This window comes from Corvus kubaryi, unplaced genomic scaffold (genome assembly GCF_017639235.1).
Source record: "Corvus kubaryi isolate FWS band 111438036 unplaced genomic scaffold, C.kubaryi_AGA036_p1.0 76, whole genome shotgun sequence".
In the NCBI taxonomy this organism is placed as follows: Eukaryota; Metazoa; Chordata; class Aves; order Passeriformes; family Corvidae; genus Corvus; species Corvus kubaryi.
In genome coordinates, this window is record NW_024582063.1 from 9,973,077 (window position 1) to 9,991,621 (window position 18,545).

General features: G+C 36.2%; 1 protein-coding gene across 7 annotated transcripts in view; it reads right to left on the minus strand.

Moving 5' to 3' along the window:
• The window catches only part of SYT14 (synaptotagmin 14), an 88,757-nt gene that overhangs the window by 10,693 nt on the left and 59,519 nt on the right, over window positions 1-18,545 (minus strand). For 5 of the 7 annotated variants that reach the window (XR_006020215.1, XM_042051486.1, XM_042051483.1 and 2 more), the window contains 3 exons: window positions 17,003-17,452; window positions 3,233-3,422; window positions 113-169 (listed from right to left, as the gene is read on the minus strand). Coding sequence is in view for 6 of the 7 variants with exons in the window: in XM_042051486.1 (XP_041907420.1) it covers window positions 113-169; window positions 3,233-3,422; window positions 17,003-17,452 (697 nt within the window). In the remaining variant the exon portion in view is untranslated. The remainder of the gene's footprint in view (window positions 1-112; window positions 170-3,232; window positions 3,423-17,002; window positions 17,453-18,545) is intronic. The other 2 variants (XM_042051484.1, XM_042051481.1) reach the window with 1 other exon arrangement.

An 18,545-nucleotide genomic window follows, 5' to 3' on the forward strand; every position in this document is an offset into this window, starting at 1 on the left:
AAACATATACTTTTATAAACAGGTATGGTAGGCAGCCGTGGATGTTTTACTGCTGGCAAGTTTTCTTTTGCATGAAAAAGACAACATCCAATTAGTTTCTACAGGAACTCACCTCGGATTATATAAACCTGTCCACCTATCAAGTGTTTTAGACAACAGAACAGTCCATCTGACAACAGGGGGTGGAAAGCAGTAAAAGAAATAATGACCAGATGTCAATAGTTAGGTGAGAGAGGATCAAAGGTTAAAGTTTAAGAGGAAACACTATTCACTGGAGTGTAAGAACATGAAACCTTAGCAGCAAAGATCAGAAAAAGGACTGAACAAAAGAATCATTAGGTAAAATTCAATGAAATGAAAACTTCGTGCAGTTTTTGTATAATCTTTAACAAAAATTACATTGCTTACATAACAGGTTATCTTAGGACTAACAGACACTGGGTTTTAAACTACACTCACCATAGCAAGAATCATGCAAATGATTAAGTTATAGCAGATTGGGTAAAAATCCTTATCAAACCTTATGCTTTTTCATGCAAACTCCAGCATATTTAGAAAAACTGCACATAGTAATTAAACTTCAAATATTAAAAGCAATAAAATGAAAAATCATTGAACTGAAAACCAAGCTGGTTTTGCCCTTAGCTTTTATAGTTACTGATATTCGACTTTAATACTTCAGTTCTTGAGTAGTTATGAACTTCGGCAAGAGAATAACTCTGATGCAATTTCTAAAAACAGCTGAGGGACACTTATATCTGAAATTCAATGATGGGTCTCCAGAATGTAAAGATCTCGCTTGTTAAAATCCACATTTGTATGGATTTAATGTCTGTGTGCATGCATACACACACATTGATTTAATAGGCAAAAGCTGACACCTTGTTTCAACTAAACTTTAAGGAAAATTGAGAAGCATCTTTTTCTCAGACAAAATATTAACTGTCACACAGAGAAGCAAAGAAGACACATCCACTGTCACTGCCTGCAGGATTTGGCTTATTTGCCTGTACTCAATTGCTAAATTAGTTACTATGTAACACACAACTATGCAGCAGAGGAGCATGTAGGGCAAGAAGTAGAAATTTAGTATTCAGTTCATATTTGCTGCAGAAGCACTTCACAAAAATTCACAGGTTCACAAGTCCTAGACTACAGAAACATGGGAAAGAGTAATTGCTTCCATTTCTATCACAGTTCCTCAATACATGAATGAAAACTGAACTCTTCATGTACTTTGCAGCACTTCTCAGGATTTTGGACCACTGATAGTCCAAACAACAAATGTGACCAGGACATTTCATCATCATCATCATCATCATCATCATCATCATCATCCCTATGAGCCTTAGTTTTCATTTTGTGCAAATGATGGCACAGATTGAGGCTGGCAGATGTCCACGATGTATTTAGCAGGGAGATAGGATATGGCAGTGACATGGACCTGGATCCAGGAGTTTAAAAGAAGGTGCCACCACTGCTGGGGGGAGGGGAGGGGGATGGCACAAAACAGCCCAAAAGGGAAATCTGGATCCCATAATATTCTGTGCATGGTCTTACCAGACCCAGAAACTCCATTAGTTCCCAGCTTTCTAGAAACAACAGAACTCTGAACCCACATTTGCCTAAACAGAACTGGACTATTGTTATTATGAATATCAAATCTTCCCCCATCCCTCACAGGGGAGGAGAAACGGTAGCATGGAAGACCTTCCCTCCAAAAAGGTTAGACAGAACATGGTATTACAGAGCTACATGCCATATTCTAGGCTCCTTTCTTGCAATCTGAAACAGATTTTTGACCCCAGAGAGACACACAACTGTTCGCTACGCAGCAGGGGCCCACTGAGCACATTTTGGCAATTAACATACTAGGGAATGAATCTCTCTGTTTTCAAAACAAGTACTGAACCCCTCCTAACTTGCATATTCTAAATATTAAATAAAACCGGAGTTTCTCTGAGATTTCAGAAAGATAAGCATCTGGTTTTGCTTTAAGGGAACACATAGTCTCTTCTCTCCCTTTCATTTCTTCCCACACCCCAGTGTCCTTGGAACTCTTTGGCTTTCCCCATCTCTTTCTATACCTTGTCTCCAAATAGGTGACTCTGGGGCAGCTGCCTAATCATATAAAAGTATTAGAGATTTGTTTATCACCTTCCTTCTCTGGCCATGTTAACAAAGTCTGGCTCCATCAGTGTGAAAACTACAGAGAAAGCAAAGCAGAGTAAGGTGAGCCAAGTAATGAATAGAATAAACGTGGGTCAAGGAAGTGAGAAAGAGGAGAGAGCATCAGTGTCAAGTCTGGCTTACTTCCTAAACTCTGAAGACAAAGTGAGATGTGCAAACCACTTACAAAATGTTGGCAGCCTAATACATAATCCAGTACCAGATAATCTGCTAGTGCCATACTAATCTGGGGCTTAAAAAACATAGAGTAGCTAAAACCTGAGCCTCCAGACAAAATCAAAAGGAACAGGTAGGTATTTCTTATTAACACTTATGTAAATCAGACACACCATCTTAAAAAACAATAAAAAAATTTTCTTAAGAAGTTCGTTACTGAACATTCTCTAGCTATGTCAAAGAGCTAGAGACAGCAATAACTTTCTCTCCATTCCATCTGGCTCCAGATAAGTATATGAAGTTCACAAATATTTCAGACAAATGTATTTTTGAACAAATGCTTGAAGACACAATTCAAGTCCTTTCTGATGGTGAACATTCCTCCTGTACAGTAAATATGCCAAAGGTCTCAAGTGGTTGCTCCTTGTCTTCACTGACATTCCCAAGTTACATATATTACCACATATATACAGGCACATAAGCAATTAAAGACTGCAGTATCAACCCCTCTAGGAACAGCAATAACTGTTCAGAATGTTTATATTAATATTAACTGGCATGTACTTTCTCCTTAAACACTGACTTTTTATTCTTGGCCTGTGATGTGAGGCATTAGTAATTTAGCAATTAATCATTATGATAAAGGTAATTTATTAGTCAGTCATCATGAAAAATTAAAACAGGCTTGTCAACTTGCAATTAATATTTTGAATTTTAGATTTTTGCTATTTCCCAACTGACTAGAAATATAAAACATGAAACAGATTAGTTGATGATTGCTCTATTTCATTTTGATTGGGTAAGACTAAGTGATAGGATTGAAGTCCTTGCTACCGAGAGCCCCACCAGTAGAGAAGCATTAGGATGAAAAAAGATTTTCACTCACTGGGTGGTCTGTTCGCTGCCAAGTTTTTGAAGTGGCTGCCTTTTATCACTTCTGCTGATAATCTTCCAGTTGTAGCATTATAAAGGAGGCCAATGAGGATTTCTGGAGCTGAGCCATGTACCAGAGACTGACAAGAGGAGGTACTTTCACTGCAGGACACTTCTGACATGCTCATTTGAGAGTCACAACCCTATAAAACAGATAAAAAGTTCTGTGTGTCTTATGGAATGATGTTACTGGGAAATCAATTTTTAGAATAATGCATAGAAAATTCTGAAAGCAACTTAGTGACAATGACAGAAGTTCCATTCAATCACCCAGTAAGAAATGTACATTCTTAATATATACTTAATTTGCACATGTTAGAGGTAACAATAAAGTGGTCTGAAATTCAAACAACTCTTAGGTGCTTCTACTGCTTCTTGATTAAGGAGAAATAATGGCAAAAGATGAAGAACAGCCTTTATGGTCCCCATTTACTTCAATTGCTAAGGTAAGACCTGTAACATAAGTTGTCCGCATCCTGGAAAACATTAAACCTTGGATCTTTTACTTTCCAAAAATGGAAAACACCAGTGGAACCTTGAAGATAATAAAATGCAGAAAATTCTTATTCATCCTTTGTAAAGGTTATTCTCTAGACTGAATTTATGAGTAGCGAAATAACAGAACACATGCAATTAGAAAAATGCGCTCTGTCTAGAATAAATTAGCTTACAAGGAATTTAATTGATCCAGGGATACAGAACTGCAATACTCCCTTTGTCTTGGGTGGGAAAGGAAGAATGTCATCCAAAGCTCAGGAAGCAATGCTTTAATTTCCACCCTGAAAGCTTCCAAAAAATTCAGATCTCTCATGCATTCTCACCACATCACATCTTTAAAGGGAGATTCTAATACTAATTTTTATCATTTTAACTCCTCATTATTGGCCATAAAAAAAAGGAAAAAAAAATATACTTTCTTTATGCTGCCATGCTAATCACACCATGGTTGTTCCTATTTTCATTTGCACTGGCACATAAGAGTGGTACCATAGAAAACAAAAAACTGTATGGAATGTAGCCAATGGAATGGCAATGTGTTTGGTTGCCAAGAAGGGACTTTTGAATTATCAGCACATCTCTTTATGATTCTCTCAGAAAAAATGTAAATTGGGTCCACAGATTTTTCCAATATGGCTTGACTCATTTGGGAACCTGACATCATTCTTTCAAGGAGTCATGATGATTTTGTGAAGCTGATTCTTCCAGATTCCAAATGTCTCTATCATTTCCAGCAACAGCTGACATGGGCATAAGATCAGACCTAAAACCTAAATAGCACAAATCCTCCTCAAGATAAATGTTAACATTATAAGCAAGTAACTGCAGCTGACATATAAAGCCCACATGCATTACAGAATCTCAAATTACAGAAGACATGATACCTACAATAATATCCTTCTTATTGACAATTTAACTAGCTCTTTCCAACAGAACATTTCCAAAAGTCTAGCTGCAGTTTAAAGTAGCAATCCAGTTCCTCATTAATAAACATTCACTGTTGTTAGAAAATGTATTCTTAATACTGAAGAAGGACCTCAACAAATTTCTCTGACTTCCCTCTCCCAAGCTGCAAATTCAGAATTTTAAATCTTTGGTTATTTCTCCAAAAGCTCTTTATTCCACGCCAAGAATAAATTTCAAACTGCTTGCAAATTGTTAATTGCTGAAAATTAATTACAAGTATACATTCATTCTCTGATTCTTGTCATTCATAGAACAGGAAACTTTTGATTCCTAACTTCAACAGAAGAAACAAAATGGAAAGTTTAAAAGAAGGATTATCTGATTCAGCAGTCACAGCATACACTGCACACTTGAAAGCCTCAGCCTGTCACAACTGCAGCTATTACTTAAGTTTTCTGGTCTTTTGAAATTGTAACACATTATCCCTGTGGTCCTTATTCCCCTTATTATTTTCTTGAGCCAGAAATTTTAGCACAGTCCACCTGACACTGTTCAAAGCTTAGGTCTCAAATTTGGCTGAGATCATGCTGCAAGCCCACAAAAAAAGATGTAACACAAAGCAGGCAGCTGAGTAACAGTGGCCCCAAATCCTCAAAGGGCTTTGATATGCTGAGAGAAGGTGATGATAGCACCTTCTCCTAATTGGGATTTATTTGTACAGTTTACTGATGTCCTAAAAGGGACTTAGAAATCAGTTTATGGCAGAGTTAAACTCACTACAATGGGTATCAGAGAAGGTTTAGCCTGTTAGAAATAGCAAGTAGCAAATGAATGACGACTGAGCGGGAATGGGTCCTGACGTAGCAGGAAAGGGAAGACAAGTAGCTTCTGTGTGGAATCATAGAGGAGGAAAACAACTGAAAAATTCAATGTGTGGTATTACAAAATGGGCTAGAAATACCATTCCTTCACAGAAGAATCCTGAGTGGATAGGAGAAGGACAAGACTGCCTTTGTCAAGACCAGGCAAAAGTATCTCACCAGCTGAATGGTGGGTTGAGAAGACCAAGATGATGCTTCAGAACTCTAAGTGGATGGAAATGCAAGTAAATGACTGTACCTTAGAAGTGGTGCACAGAAAGGACTGGTAGATGTAAGCTAGATAAAAACCCGGGGAGAGAGTCTAGCTTAAATGTTCTGCTACATATTTTCTAAACCAAAATATTTTTGCAGGTTTGAGGAAAAAGAATGTTGTTTAATCTTTATTGTATCATAAATTTATGAATCTCTTTCCTACAAAATGCTGTGGGGACATAGACAAGACATTAAAATAAAGCACTCAAATGCACTGAAGGAAAAGTCTAAGTAGTGTTTTGTTTTCCCTTTCACTCTAAAAAATCCCCAACTTCAATTCATTTTGTTTCATGCTGACCCAAATGTATTAAAAAAAAATACTCTGCTTTTCAGTTATGAACTGGAAAATCCTAATATAAAAGAAAGTGAAATGTTAAGAAGAAAAATGAAGTAGATTACAAGACAGAATTATATTCCTGGGTAAAAAAAGATTAAACAACATAAACCAAAGTGTACTTTCTGTGGATATAATAAGGGAGAAAACAGAGGATTTGGGGACAAGTATGTAAAAGACCAGAGGAAAAGGGGAGGGCAAGGTTACATTTTGTCAATTTTCTTTTGAAAGAAAACAGAAAAGTTTTATGAGGAAGAGAAGAAGAAAGCAGAATCAGGGATGGTAAGAGACAGCTGAGATGAACTGGGCTCAGATCAACAACTGAAGAAAGACTTTCCATTGCAGGACAAAGTTAAAAGCAGAGATACTGATTATTGTTAGGTATCTTCTTAAAGTATTTTCTCCAGCACAGAGTTTATTGTTCACAATGTGGAAATCCATTAATTGTTTTAAGGAAGATATTCCATGATAATGACATCTGTGGGCAAATAACCTGACTTTGTGCTAAGTCATATGCTGCACTAGAACTGGAAATAACAGCTTTGTTAAAGTTTCTGTTTAGAGGGCTTTTTTCTGTTTACACAAGTCAGAATTCAAGAAGGGCACTAACAAACTCATCATGAAAAAAGCCAGACAAGAAGTTACACTTTTACCTGCTCAAAATATAAGCTCCACAATCAAGTGGCAAATTGTAAAAGATTAACACTGAAATTGCTCATTTTTACAACATGAATATAGATGGAACTCCAATGACAACATTACAGTGTGACCAGATGCTTTTCATCTCCATGCAAGTCTGCATTCAATCTGTCTGTAAAGCTATTCGTAGCCCACTTTGATACTGTTGCTTCCCTGTGGGAAACTTAAGATTCAGAGCAAAAGTCACTATTTGTTTGAAATAATGTCTAAGTAAGTTTATTTTCATAACTCTTCCCGCTCACCCTCTATAAACACTGTGTGTAATTTAACAAGCAAGGAAAAGAAGGACTAAGGTTCCATAAGAGCAAAGGCTTTTCAAGGTCAGTAAAGCAGCAGAAGAGTCCAGGAAGAATTGTCACAAAACCTTGTATGTGGATTTTTAAGAACTTAGATGAACTGTCAAAGTGTACTGATCTGCCCACAGTGCAAGAAACTATCTCTTGAGGTTGTCTCCAGAATATTAATACTAAATCCTGAACCTTTTTTGTCAATTTAGCCATAAATACATTATTAACAGTAAGCACGGCAAAAGAAATGGTGAAGTCTATTCCAAATATTTGGTTCAAATATCTGTCTTATTGCAGTAAATAAAAAACGTTCAGCTTCTCAATTTTCTAACACAGAGTTGTGTGCAAAGGACCTAAACCTTTCCCACATATACCACAGGATACTACTTTGTAATAAAGTTAGTCTGATTTTATTTTATCAACACTTACAAGAATTGCTGCTTTCCACTGGATTGTAAAAGTAATACCTGTCATATCCTACAAAAATTTAATTACTAATTCTCCAAACTATTGTCCTTGATGACTTTTTTGCATATATTATCTGGTGAAGAAACATTACTTCTTAATAAATATAGAATAAAAACATTCCCATTAAGCAGGCTTTGTATTTTGTATGTTCCCATTGTACAAAAGTTGGCAATCAAAAAAAGAACACTCTTTTTTTCCCCTCATGCCAATGCATCATGGGAAACTTGAGAGGCATTTTCAATAGTGTTTTTCCCTCACCTCTTACAACATAATCATCTACTTGCATCCATGGTAATGTTATGTAAAATGTATTTATTTGTCTTCCTTCCCCACAATTCCATGGAAACATGGTATTTGCTACTTACATATTCATCTCCTACTGTTCTTTTTCTATACCCTGAAGTTCTGCTTATAAATTCTGCTCTTAAGCCAACTGGAGTTAATGACAGGGAATAATGTGGCCATGCTCTGAAGGCAGTGAAAAGTTCATTTTCCTCAATGCACAGGTTAAAATCATGTCTCTGTAGGCTTACGAAACAAGAGCATCTGATTCTTTTGGCTTTTCAAAATACACACAGAAAAGATGAAACCTTGCTGACAATCCTTCAGCAACAAAAATCTGATTCACAGCATGTTACTTGTCAAAATGTCTCTCTCTAATTTTAAATGTTAATGTTATACCACTAATCCCTTAAAGAACTTTTTTGCACATTATTTTTTCTACTTCTGGATCAATACAACTGAGAGATTAGGGAAAAAAATTCGAATCCTGGTAGGCAAAGGAAGGCCCTCAACCCAGGTGTCCAACAGCTTTTAGATAAAAGCATTCATCTCTCTCAGTCACCACCCCAGTGTTGAACCCTTAAGCTCCTGTTCCCCTCTGAGCTTGCTGAGGTGAGGAGAGCACCCAAGCCCCACAAGGGCTCCAGACCAGCGCTCAAGAGAGAAAACCAAACCTAGGGCCTCCACGTCCTTCACTAGTGCTTCATTCTGGCTTCAGCGCCAGTTATTTTATAAAAACACGTTTCAAAGCTAAAACACTGTTTAAAAAGTATCCAGATCATTCCTGGGAAAGAGAACTTAAACCACCTGACAAACACAGCCCTGAAAACAGAGGGATGTAAAATAATTAGGAATGTCAAAATTTAAAGCCAGCTGTCCTGTACGGTGAAATTAAGAGAACGCATAGTTATCAGTATTTTGCCTTAAGCTTATAACCTGAACTTGCCAACATTGAAACATATAGCTTTAAGCATCTCACAAAGATTCAAGTTTAGGAAAGCACAATTATCTATGACAGGTAATTATTTGGGGTTTTTTGCTTAATAGCTTCCTTGAAGCATGTTCCAATTAAGTATAATGCGCATTTTTATTCATGTACTTAACACTTTACAGCATTACTTAGTCAACTTAAATCACAAACATGAAACTAAGTAGTCTAATAATCTTTCCATTATGCGACTTGATCTTAGGAAGAAAACATTTATTTTGGGTAGAATGGCAAGCTTTAAAAATTACCAGGCCTTCCTAGTCAAAAATTCCGATTTTAGCAAATAATTCCACTCAACATGAATGGTATTCACATCAAATTGATTGTTTTGATTATTAAAATACTATTAATGTAGTTGAAAATCAGATTATCTGAAATGATAATATTCCCATTTTTATCAAAAGCTTCTGCTCTACCCTTTTTTTTTATTCTCAAGAGAAAAAACTTCTGGATACAAAATCCTAAAAACCACATTGTTTTCACACAGATGGAACACTGAAAAATTGAGCTCAAATAAAAATCCTTTGATTCACTAGATTCAAAGGACTAAAACCTTAAAAGTTCTATACACAGCTTTAATTTAACAAACCTCCTAAGATACATTATGACAGTACACAAATTTCCATTTCAAAATAATGTAAAATTAATTAGTTTAAATAAAAATTCAAATCTTTGTGGGCTTTCTATTAAGAATACTGTATTGATAAAGAAAGGTTTGGCTTCAAATTTTAAGACACAATAGTTTAACAGTAATATAAAAATAGCAAAATAAAATCTACATATTCTTCATAATGGCAAATCAAAACTCAACTTTTCTGAAAGATTTTGAATAAGTTCACAGAGAGATTTCTGTGTTGTGTTTCCAGTTCCATGAGAATTTCCTATTAGTACTTTGTGCCTAAAATTTTTTTAAATTATCAGCTCTGCAGAACAAAACATTACTTTTCTACTGAAAGGGAAACATTTTAAGTTTTCTATAACTTCTATTAGTCTGTATTGAAATTACACCTTTGGCAGATGACAAAAGGTCATCTAGTGGTTCCACAGATGTAACAGGCTTGAAATTTGCAGAGCAAACCCAAGCAGCAGTGAAGGCATTTGGAAAAGAACCTACAAAGGAATTTATAGCATTTGCAAAAGTAGTGTTTTTACACTGCAGAAGTCCAGCAGCTTTTTATAGAGCCATGGGCCAGGGGAGGAAAAGAGGCAAGAGGCTTTTTACTATCGAATTCTGTTTTCTGAGATAAGACAGGTAGCATAAAGAAACATCCAAGCACTAAAAGCTGTTAGATATTTGTGTTAGCAATTTAGGTAAGAACATCTGACACAAAATGCAGACATTTTACCTGCATTCCTGATGAAGCTACACTAACAGCTCCCACCCGGATCCACTCACACCTCCCCCTCTCTTTACTCCCTGTCAAATATGTAACAGCATGGAGATGTTACTGTGGGACAGCTTCCAAGACCAGGCTTCTTTAAATGACAATGCTCTGTCCAGCTGGATTTGGTCTATGCTCATTGGGGAGATCAATGGCAAATAATTTCATTTTTCTCTTGATTATACCCTTTCAATCTGGGAAAAGAGAACGATTCAGCCATCAAACAGTAAGCAGAATTTATGAGTAGTCAATCTATGGAATAGTATTTGATTGCATAAACATACATGCAATTATTTTTCACAATGAACAAACCCATACCATTAACTGTACATTTAAAATGTATTTGTCAGGTAAACTCTTTGTGATTAACAATTGCTAGTGGTGCCCTTTTGATTTGCTCAGGTCACATTTAATCTCATGATCAGAGGACCACCAGGTGTTTCCAGTCGAAGGGATCTGCTTCAGTTCTTAGAGCTATCCTACACACCAAAAAGAAAGGGAACAGATAAGCTGGATTCTCCTGGGGCCATCTGACAGCTGATTAAGCCCAAAAGAAAGACGGGAGCTGTGAAAGATTCAGCTCAAGGTCAAATGATACAAAGGGCAAACCTGACAAGAGGCTGACACACTGTTACTAAAAGGATCCCTTGCTAAAGGCACCTTATGAACAGAAATGCTTATCTGATACCAAATACAGGCTGCTTGAATATACAAAAGAAGTGATTACCTGAAGATCCTCAAGTCTGAGAAATGAAGAACGCTAGTGAAGAAGATTTATGTTATACTGCAAAGCCCACCAGAACAATAAGAAGAATCATCCAGTAAATAAATCAAAAACTAATTCAAAAGTTCCACAACCATGTATGTTATGAATTTGCAGGCTAGGTGACTTCATCTGTTTGTGCAAAATCTCTGATTAGGACTTCCCTCAACGGAAATAAATGGAAGGAAAATGGTGCACATGCTTTTGATGAAGGGTGCTCAAACCTGCAAACAGAACTGATTCTGTGTTTTTACCTTTTCTAGTTTTCTTGAAAGAACAGTAACAAATGTGAGAAGATACTTGTGTCTACATATACATGCAACAAGAAGAGTCAAAATTATAAGAAAACAAAATATTTGGGAAATTCAGCATCTCTAAGGGAAACAGAAATTTCACTTGGATTGATAAATTAAAGAATGTACCTCCACTGAAAGAGCTGCTTGAGGAAGGTTTAAGCAGCAGCTCATAGTCTTTGAAAGTGGAAATTTCATACAAGGGACACCTTGATAATCTTTACTTTTAACTTCTAAAAAGTCACTTCTGGGAAATTTACAGTATGATTATTTTCCTTACTGCTCTTAGAAATCACAATCCAGGTTGAGGAGACCATACTTTTACTACAGAGAATGATAGTCTCAGAATCTCACAGTTACCTCACTTTTTTAGCTTTACATATTGATAAAGTTTCTCTATTTTATTTTTTTAAAGATGCTCAAAACTAGACATAGAATTCTAGATGTTTGCCACTGATGGACTGGCTTTTCTGACTAAGAGTAGTGCTCAAGAGGATTACTTTGAGTTAATCTAGAACAGTCATTCACAGCCTGTCATTTGACTGGAGGCACTTCAGAGACTGAAAAGCATCACTGTACACTCAAAATAGTAATATCATGTCTGAAACATAGCTTCCATTATTTCAAATATCAAAGACTGTAGGGACCAAAGTGAGTAAGTAACTTTTTGAAGCAACTCATTGATTAAAGGCAAAGTATACCTGTTTTTAAATTGTTATTTTACTGTGTGTGACCACGTGATGATTTTGAAAACTAGATTAAATTCTTTACATTGCTGACTTCAAAAAATTCTCTCGGTATCCTACATTCAGGGTTACGGTATCAGATCTGGTTACCCATTACTTGCTTCCCATTTGTTTATCAGCAAGGGAGTTGAAAGTCAATTTTTTCACTCCTAGCCACAACACCAAGAGGAAATGGGCTGCTGCTTGCCAATACTGCCATGAAATGTTATGTGAGCAGCCAAACACAGGGAGAATGCTTTGTTTGCCAGGTACTGTCAAGTTCTCCTGTAGCCTCACCAACATTATCACCATTTTCCAATCACCTAATAACTTTCTTCAAAGAAACTGCAGGAGCCATCTTTCTTACTGTGTCAAAGGATCAATTCTGATTTTCTGTGTATTACTACCACTAACTCAGATGAATTGAGTAAGTTATTCCTGAGATAAAATGTGCTCAGGGTTTAAACACAATTTCCCCTTACTTTGATGGACATAATTTATACAAGCTAACCAAAAGCATTTATACATCATCACATAGGAACTGTTCATTTTAGGTAGAATTCCAGTTAAAATACTAAGAACAAAATATTTTGTTTTTTTGTTTCTTCCCTAGACAAGTCTTAGTCATTTCTTTCATTAGCAGCTGAAAGTATCCTACTGGTATTTAATAAAGCTCTGTTTATACATATGAATTTTAGTATTTAGCCTTCCAAATACAGTCCTGGATAGATCATGCCATAAAAACACAGTAGTAAAGTCACTAGTAGTGGCTCTTATACTTTAAGAATTAGCACAAAACCTGACAGCTTGACTCTATAATGGGCAAGAATTCCCAAAAAAGAAATGCCACTCTGAAAGCCTTTATTCCTGCGGAGTTTATGAGCTGCTAAACATTACAAGGAATACTGAAGATATGCCACACATAAAGGGCAACATGAAATAAATGCCTTAAGCATAGTGCATAAAGCAGTGCACACTAGATGATTAACCATTGTCCTTATAGTGGAGAGAGTGCATGTGTGTGTGCAAGAGTGAGCATCTTTATACACTGCATACATAAATGCCTTCACTCAAAAAAACTAATTAAAATAATTATCCAGACACTCTGGATATTTATAGTAAAGATGTACAAAATAATCTTTAAAACACCTATGATTGCCTACACGATCTGTTCTTTGTTATGGGGATCACACTGGGTGTTCAAGGTGCTAGAAATGTAGAATGCTAGAGAAAGACAGAAAAATAAATGGAATTCTTCCCACTAAACACCTTGCAATTTGATGATACATAATGAATGATTACTAGGTTTGCTTAGCAGCAAGAGGTATGTTTTGGTCACTCAAACGGTGCTTCCCAAATCAATCACAAAATACAAACCATGATTGATTGCTGTTATTCTGCACCAAAGAGCAACCTATGGGATGGTAAAGTGGATTATGCGTGTTTCTTTGATCTTTTCCAAACAGATTTCACTCAATAAACTGCTTATATGTTTTTATAATCACAGCATACTGGAGGCTGTTTTTCACTGTCAGGAAAACTTCTGTGGGTGAGAAGAACGAAGAGTAACTAAAAACAGGTCCACAGGGATTTCTTGAAGAGAAATAAACAGCTTTTCTAAACTTCAAGATGGGAGAAGAAAAATTTGTCTTCCGCTGTACTAAAGTGAAAATTTCTCTGAAAGCATCAACAAATATCTTCCTACACAAACTATACTCTCACAAAACCACAATGTACTTGCTAAAACCACACCTCTGCTATTAAACATTTGATGCAATGGACAATTTCTGTTAAATCTGAAAGGGACACAGTCTCAGATAACAGTGACAACTGCATTCTGCCCAACTCATATTGGTTTCACTGCTTCCTCCTCATTCAAACATACACTGAACTTGGGAGGAAACGTGTGATAAATAAGGGGGCTGGGGAGGAATTCCCTGTTACGTGGGAGAACTGCAGCAACACAGGACTGTTAAAGACAAATGGCAACGGGAGTGGGGATAATAGCTACTAATGCAAGACATTACACACAATGTGGGAAAGAGAGAAACAGGGTGAAATCTTAGGTGAAAATGGTATTTTGTGAATATATTTGTAAATTTGAAGCCATGTGTAGCTTTGAAACCTATTTAAGGAACATACTAGTGTCATGTCCTCACCACAACATGCACTTGTTCATTTTTTAACAATAACCAGAGACTTGCAGGCCCCACTCATGTAAGCATGTCACTATGTTTGAAAGGCACTGAATTTGCTCATCTACCTTTAGCCAGATTCCCTTGTGTACAGCTTTAAGGTATCACTGAAAAAATACTGAAGTTCACAGGATATAAACTGTTCTTATACAGTCAGAAGGCACATGATTAATAAAATACATTAATATAGTATCAGGCATAGACAGAAGGAAATAAAATACATTTCTGCAGAGGAGATTAGCACAGATATTTCAATGGATTAGGAAGTTTCAATGACAGAAGGTATATTTAATATACAAAATCCATATAATGAGAAGCAGTTGAAAAAATAGGACAACTGTCATGTGTCCAAGAAATTTCTTCATAAAAAGCTGTCACACATAAATACTTCTCAGCAACAAAACCCTCTGCAACTGAACAAGGCAAATTTAATTCCAAATGTACAATGTGCCTCATCATGGATCTTATAACTGCCAATATCCTTGAGCAACTGGATATCCCCAAATTCAAACAGCACTTACCTTCTCCTGTTAAATAACTCCTGCCTGACATTTATGATTAGTTGTACATAAAGATTGTTGGTTTATTCTAGCAAAAGGACAGTTGAAAAGGAATCCGATCAATGTGTATAAATATACCCAGAGGCAAACACCTGAGAAGGGTAGGAACTAATTAAGCTCAAGGCCGATGCTGGCAAAAGCACAAATGGTAACAACTTGGCCATGAAGAAATTCAGGTTGCAAACAAAACGACCTGATGTTTTCAGATGAAAATTCACAATTTTGTGATCAAGATGAGCTGGCTGTTTTGAGTAACCAGGGCTTGAGCTCAAGAACGCAAGGATGCCCCCCACTTTCAGTCATATATCCTAAAAGCACAATTAATTTTAACACTCCTGCAAAACAAATACATGTTAAATCCTGTAATAAATCTGCTCACTGAAAAATATTATATTGGCTATAAATGATAAGATAAAAATACCTATAAACTCGGAAGTGAATGAATTTTCAAAGGTTTAAAAACTGATTTGTGTAGTTCCAGAAGACCATGGATCCTCATTCAAGCTATCAAGAGTCGGAAGGATCCTTTCTGGCAATTCTGTTACAACAACAAACTCTGGAAGATCCCTTCACTTTCTACCAATACTCCTTATTCTTGTTCCAACCCCTAAAAACTGAGGAGTGAAAAATGCTGACACAACATGCCTTACCATAACAGAAAATAAGTAACAACCATATCATCTTTGATGCCTCATGGAACTTGTTTTCACTCTGCCTATCCCAAAAACTCAAGAAAATAATACTGAAAAATAACCAGTGCACATATGAGATACACCAATTAATCACAAGCCTGGCCCCTTCACTGCCCTGTTTCACTGACTTGGGTAAATTTTACATGAACCTACTGAAAACACATTAGTTAAGCACATACCTTTAGAATATTCAATGTTTTTTGTCATGGGGTGCTTTTTTCCAAACTGTGAAACTAGCAAACTCTTTGCTAAGAAAGTTTGCTCTAGAGAGGTGAACCATTTCATCCTTAGATTAGACTGATTTGTGCTTCTTAAGGAACTGTGAAAAATCTGGTCTATTGTGAGCTGATTCTCCATCAGATCCATGATTTAACCTCAGCTTTTACTAATAAATATATTTTTAGTCATTAAATAATACTACAGACTTTTATTTTGAGTCTTTGGCAATACTCATGCTCAACAGAAATGCCATTTAAATTGATCCAAACCTTTTTCCAAAACGCAGAACAAATTAATTGCTTTGATTCACCTAAAAAAATATTTTCCCTTCTTTCCCTTCTCCTCCTCTTTCTTTTATTGATTGTTTAAAAAAACGCCCATAAAACACATACAATGTCCAAATATGGATGTCCTTGATAATCATAAATTTTTTCCCCCAAAAGTCTGTAATACAGCGCACACGCAACTCTTAAGCAAGGAACACTCAATACTCCTAGTCTAGGATGCCCAGATCACAGCATGACAAACATTCTCTTTCTGGACAAAGGCACAGTTAAATTCTCATAAAAGCAAAAAAGAAGATGGTGATCACTGCCAGTTTAGTGATCTTCTGTGTTTATAGATAATGGTACCTATGTTTATCCCTAATTGCTGCTTTGCTTTATTTAAAATATTATTTTGGGGGAACATAAAATCTTGTCCATCAGATAGGTCGTTCTTTTTCAGAAAAAATTCTTTTCAGTTTCAACTGCTTTTCACTTCAGACTGAACCAGAAGTCAATTATTTCTAAGGTTCTAATGTGAAGTTATTAAAAATGGCTTTATACTCTCAAAATTCCTCTTTCCTATCTTTTTTTCTTTCTTTAAAGGAAAATACCTATTTGCAACCAAGACTTAATTGCAACAGATGGAGGGCATTTGCTAATATAGCTCCTTTTTGTTTTTCACTCTGGTGTGTTTTTCTTTTTAAATTGAAGTGCTGCAGGTGGTAAAGAAGAGAATATACTATTACATACATATACATATCTATATGCATGTATATGTGCATTCACCACTATATCCCTATCTATGGAGTGGAAATTTCTAAGCAATTAAAAGGAAAAATATGGGCAGCTTTTGCAGGTGGAAAGTGAATGCACTTACAGAAGCTCTAAGAAAATTATCATTGTGCTAACGCAGTGCTATGACTGTTCAAAAAACTGAGTGGATGTGATGACTCTATAAATATACACACTATTCTTACAGAATTCAGGACACTGTATCTCACTGCATTCTTATTCTGCCTCATTTAATACTCACAGGCAGACTGTAAGAAGGTTCCAGTATCACTGGCACTGACATCTTCCCTTGAAGATTCAATTTTGTTAAGTAAAAAATCTTTTCTCCCACAATCCTCTCTTTTTTCATGCGCCGTACACTGTACAGTCGAAAGCGAACTGCATAATTCCCAATCATCTCAGACTCGACGTGATTAAATTTGAATGTCTCTGTGAACACAGGGCACGGTCCCCGCTGGATGCTGGTTTTTGCTCTCTGCTTCTTTATAGGGAGAAGAACTAGGTGTACTTGCCACGAGCTTCCACCTGTCCTGCTGTATGTTGGAATGTCTGTGACAGCTGTCACTGTCACCAAAAGCTTCTGTTCCTGTGAGTCATAGTCAAAAGTCACATCCAGTGTGCCATATTTAGCTACTGGCTCAGGATCAAAAGGTTTAGGAAGCTGTGAAGATGATCCTCGAGCTGACATATCCTGAAGAAGAAGAAGAAAAAAAAAAGGCAATTATTTATTTATTTATTGTATTCTATTATTAAATCTACCATGGAAATATAAGGCTTACTCTAGACAATATGAAGGCACTATGATCTTTTTGTTCATTTCATAAACAAGGTTATTAAGCACTGAATGCCCAAGGAGATGGCTAACTGGCAGTCAAGATGAAATCAAGACTTTACCTGGCCAATACCACCAAAATCCAGGAGCCAATCAGTCTGAACTCAGATTGAATTAAACTGTAATGATCTCTTCTTCTGTGCCTCACATGTTAAAAAGTATATACATTTGTTACAAGATAAAACCACCTTATTTTAGTGTGAGCATACACATATTTTAAAGCTAACCTATCACATTGCTTGAAGAGACAGCTAACAATTGAGAGCACAGTGAGATGCCAGCAAAGAATACACAAATTACAAACTTACTTGCACATGCAGCTCCTGTTGCAGTCCACAGGAGTTATACGAATATGCCAAAAATTATCATAGAAGCATAGAATCACAGAACAGTTTGGCTTGGAAGGGACCTTAAAGATCTTTCAGTTCCAACCCCCCTGCTACGGCCAAGGACGTCACTATCATGGCTTTATTCATGTAATTTTACTGGAACTGTAGAAGATGCATCTGTTTTGAACTCATCTTCTGAACTCTATGTAAACCACTAATATTGTGTTTTAATCTTAAAATTCAGATTTTTTACTGTCACTTCAAATTTTGGATAAAATACTGATCACCTATAATGTTACAACAGCTGGTTTGATAGGGATACTGAAACAGAAAACATTAATAAGTACCAGTCAACCTGCTGGTCATACAATAAATTATTCCAAGTATGTAAAATAAAGGTATTTCAAGTTTATCTTCACATTATCAAAGATAATGTTCATGTGAACAAACTGATGCCAAAACAAAGCCTTTTGGGCTAAGAAACATTCTTATTTTAATCTGGCTGCCACATAGCTGTGGGAATGCATTCCTCTAAAGGCTTCACTCCTGAAGTTTCGAGTGGCTATAAAAAAAGTTGGCAGCATTCTCAGCTCTTACTGAGTATTCTTACGTTAATGACTGGA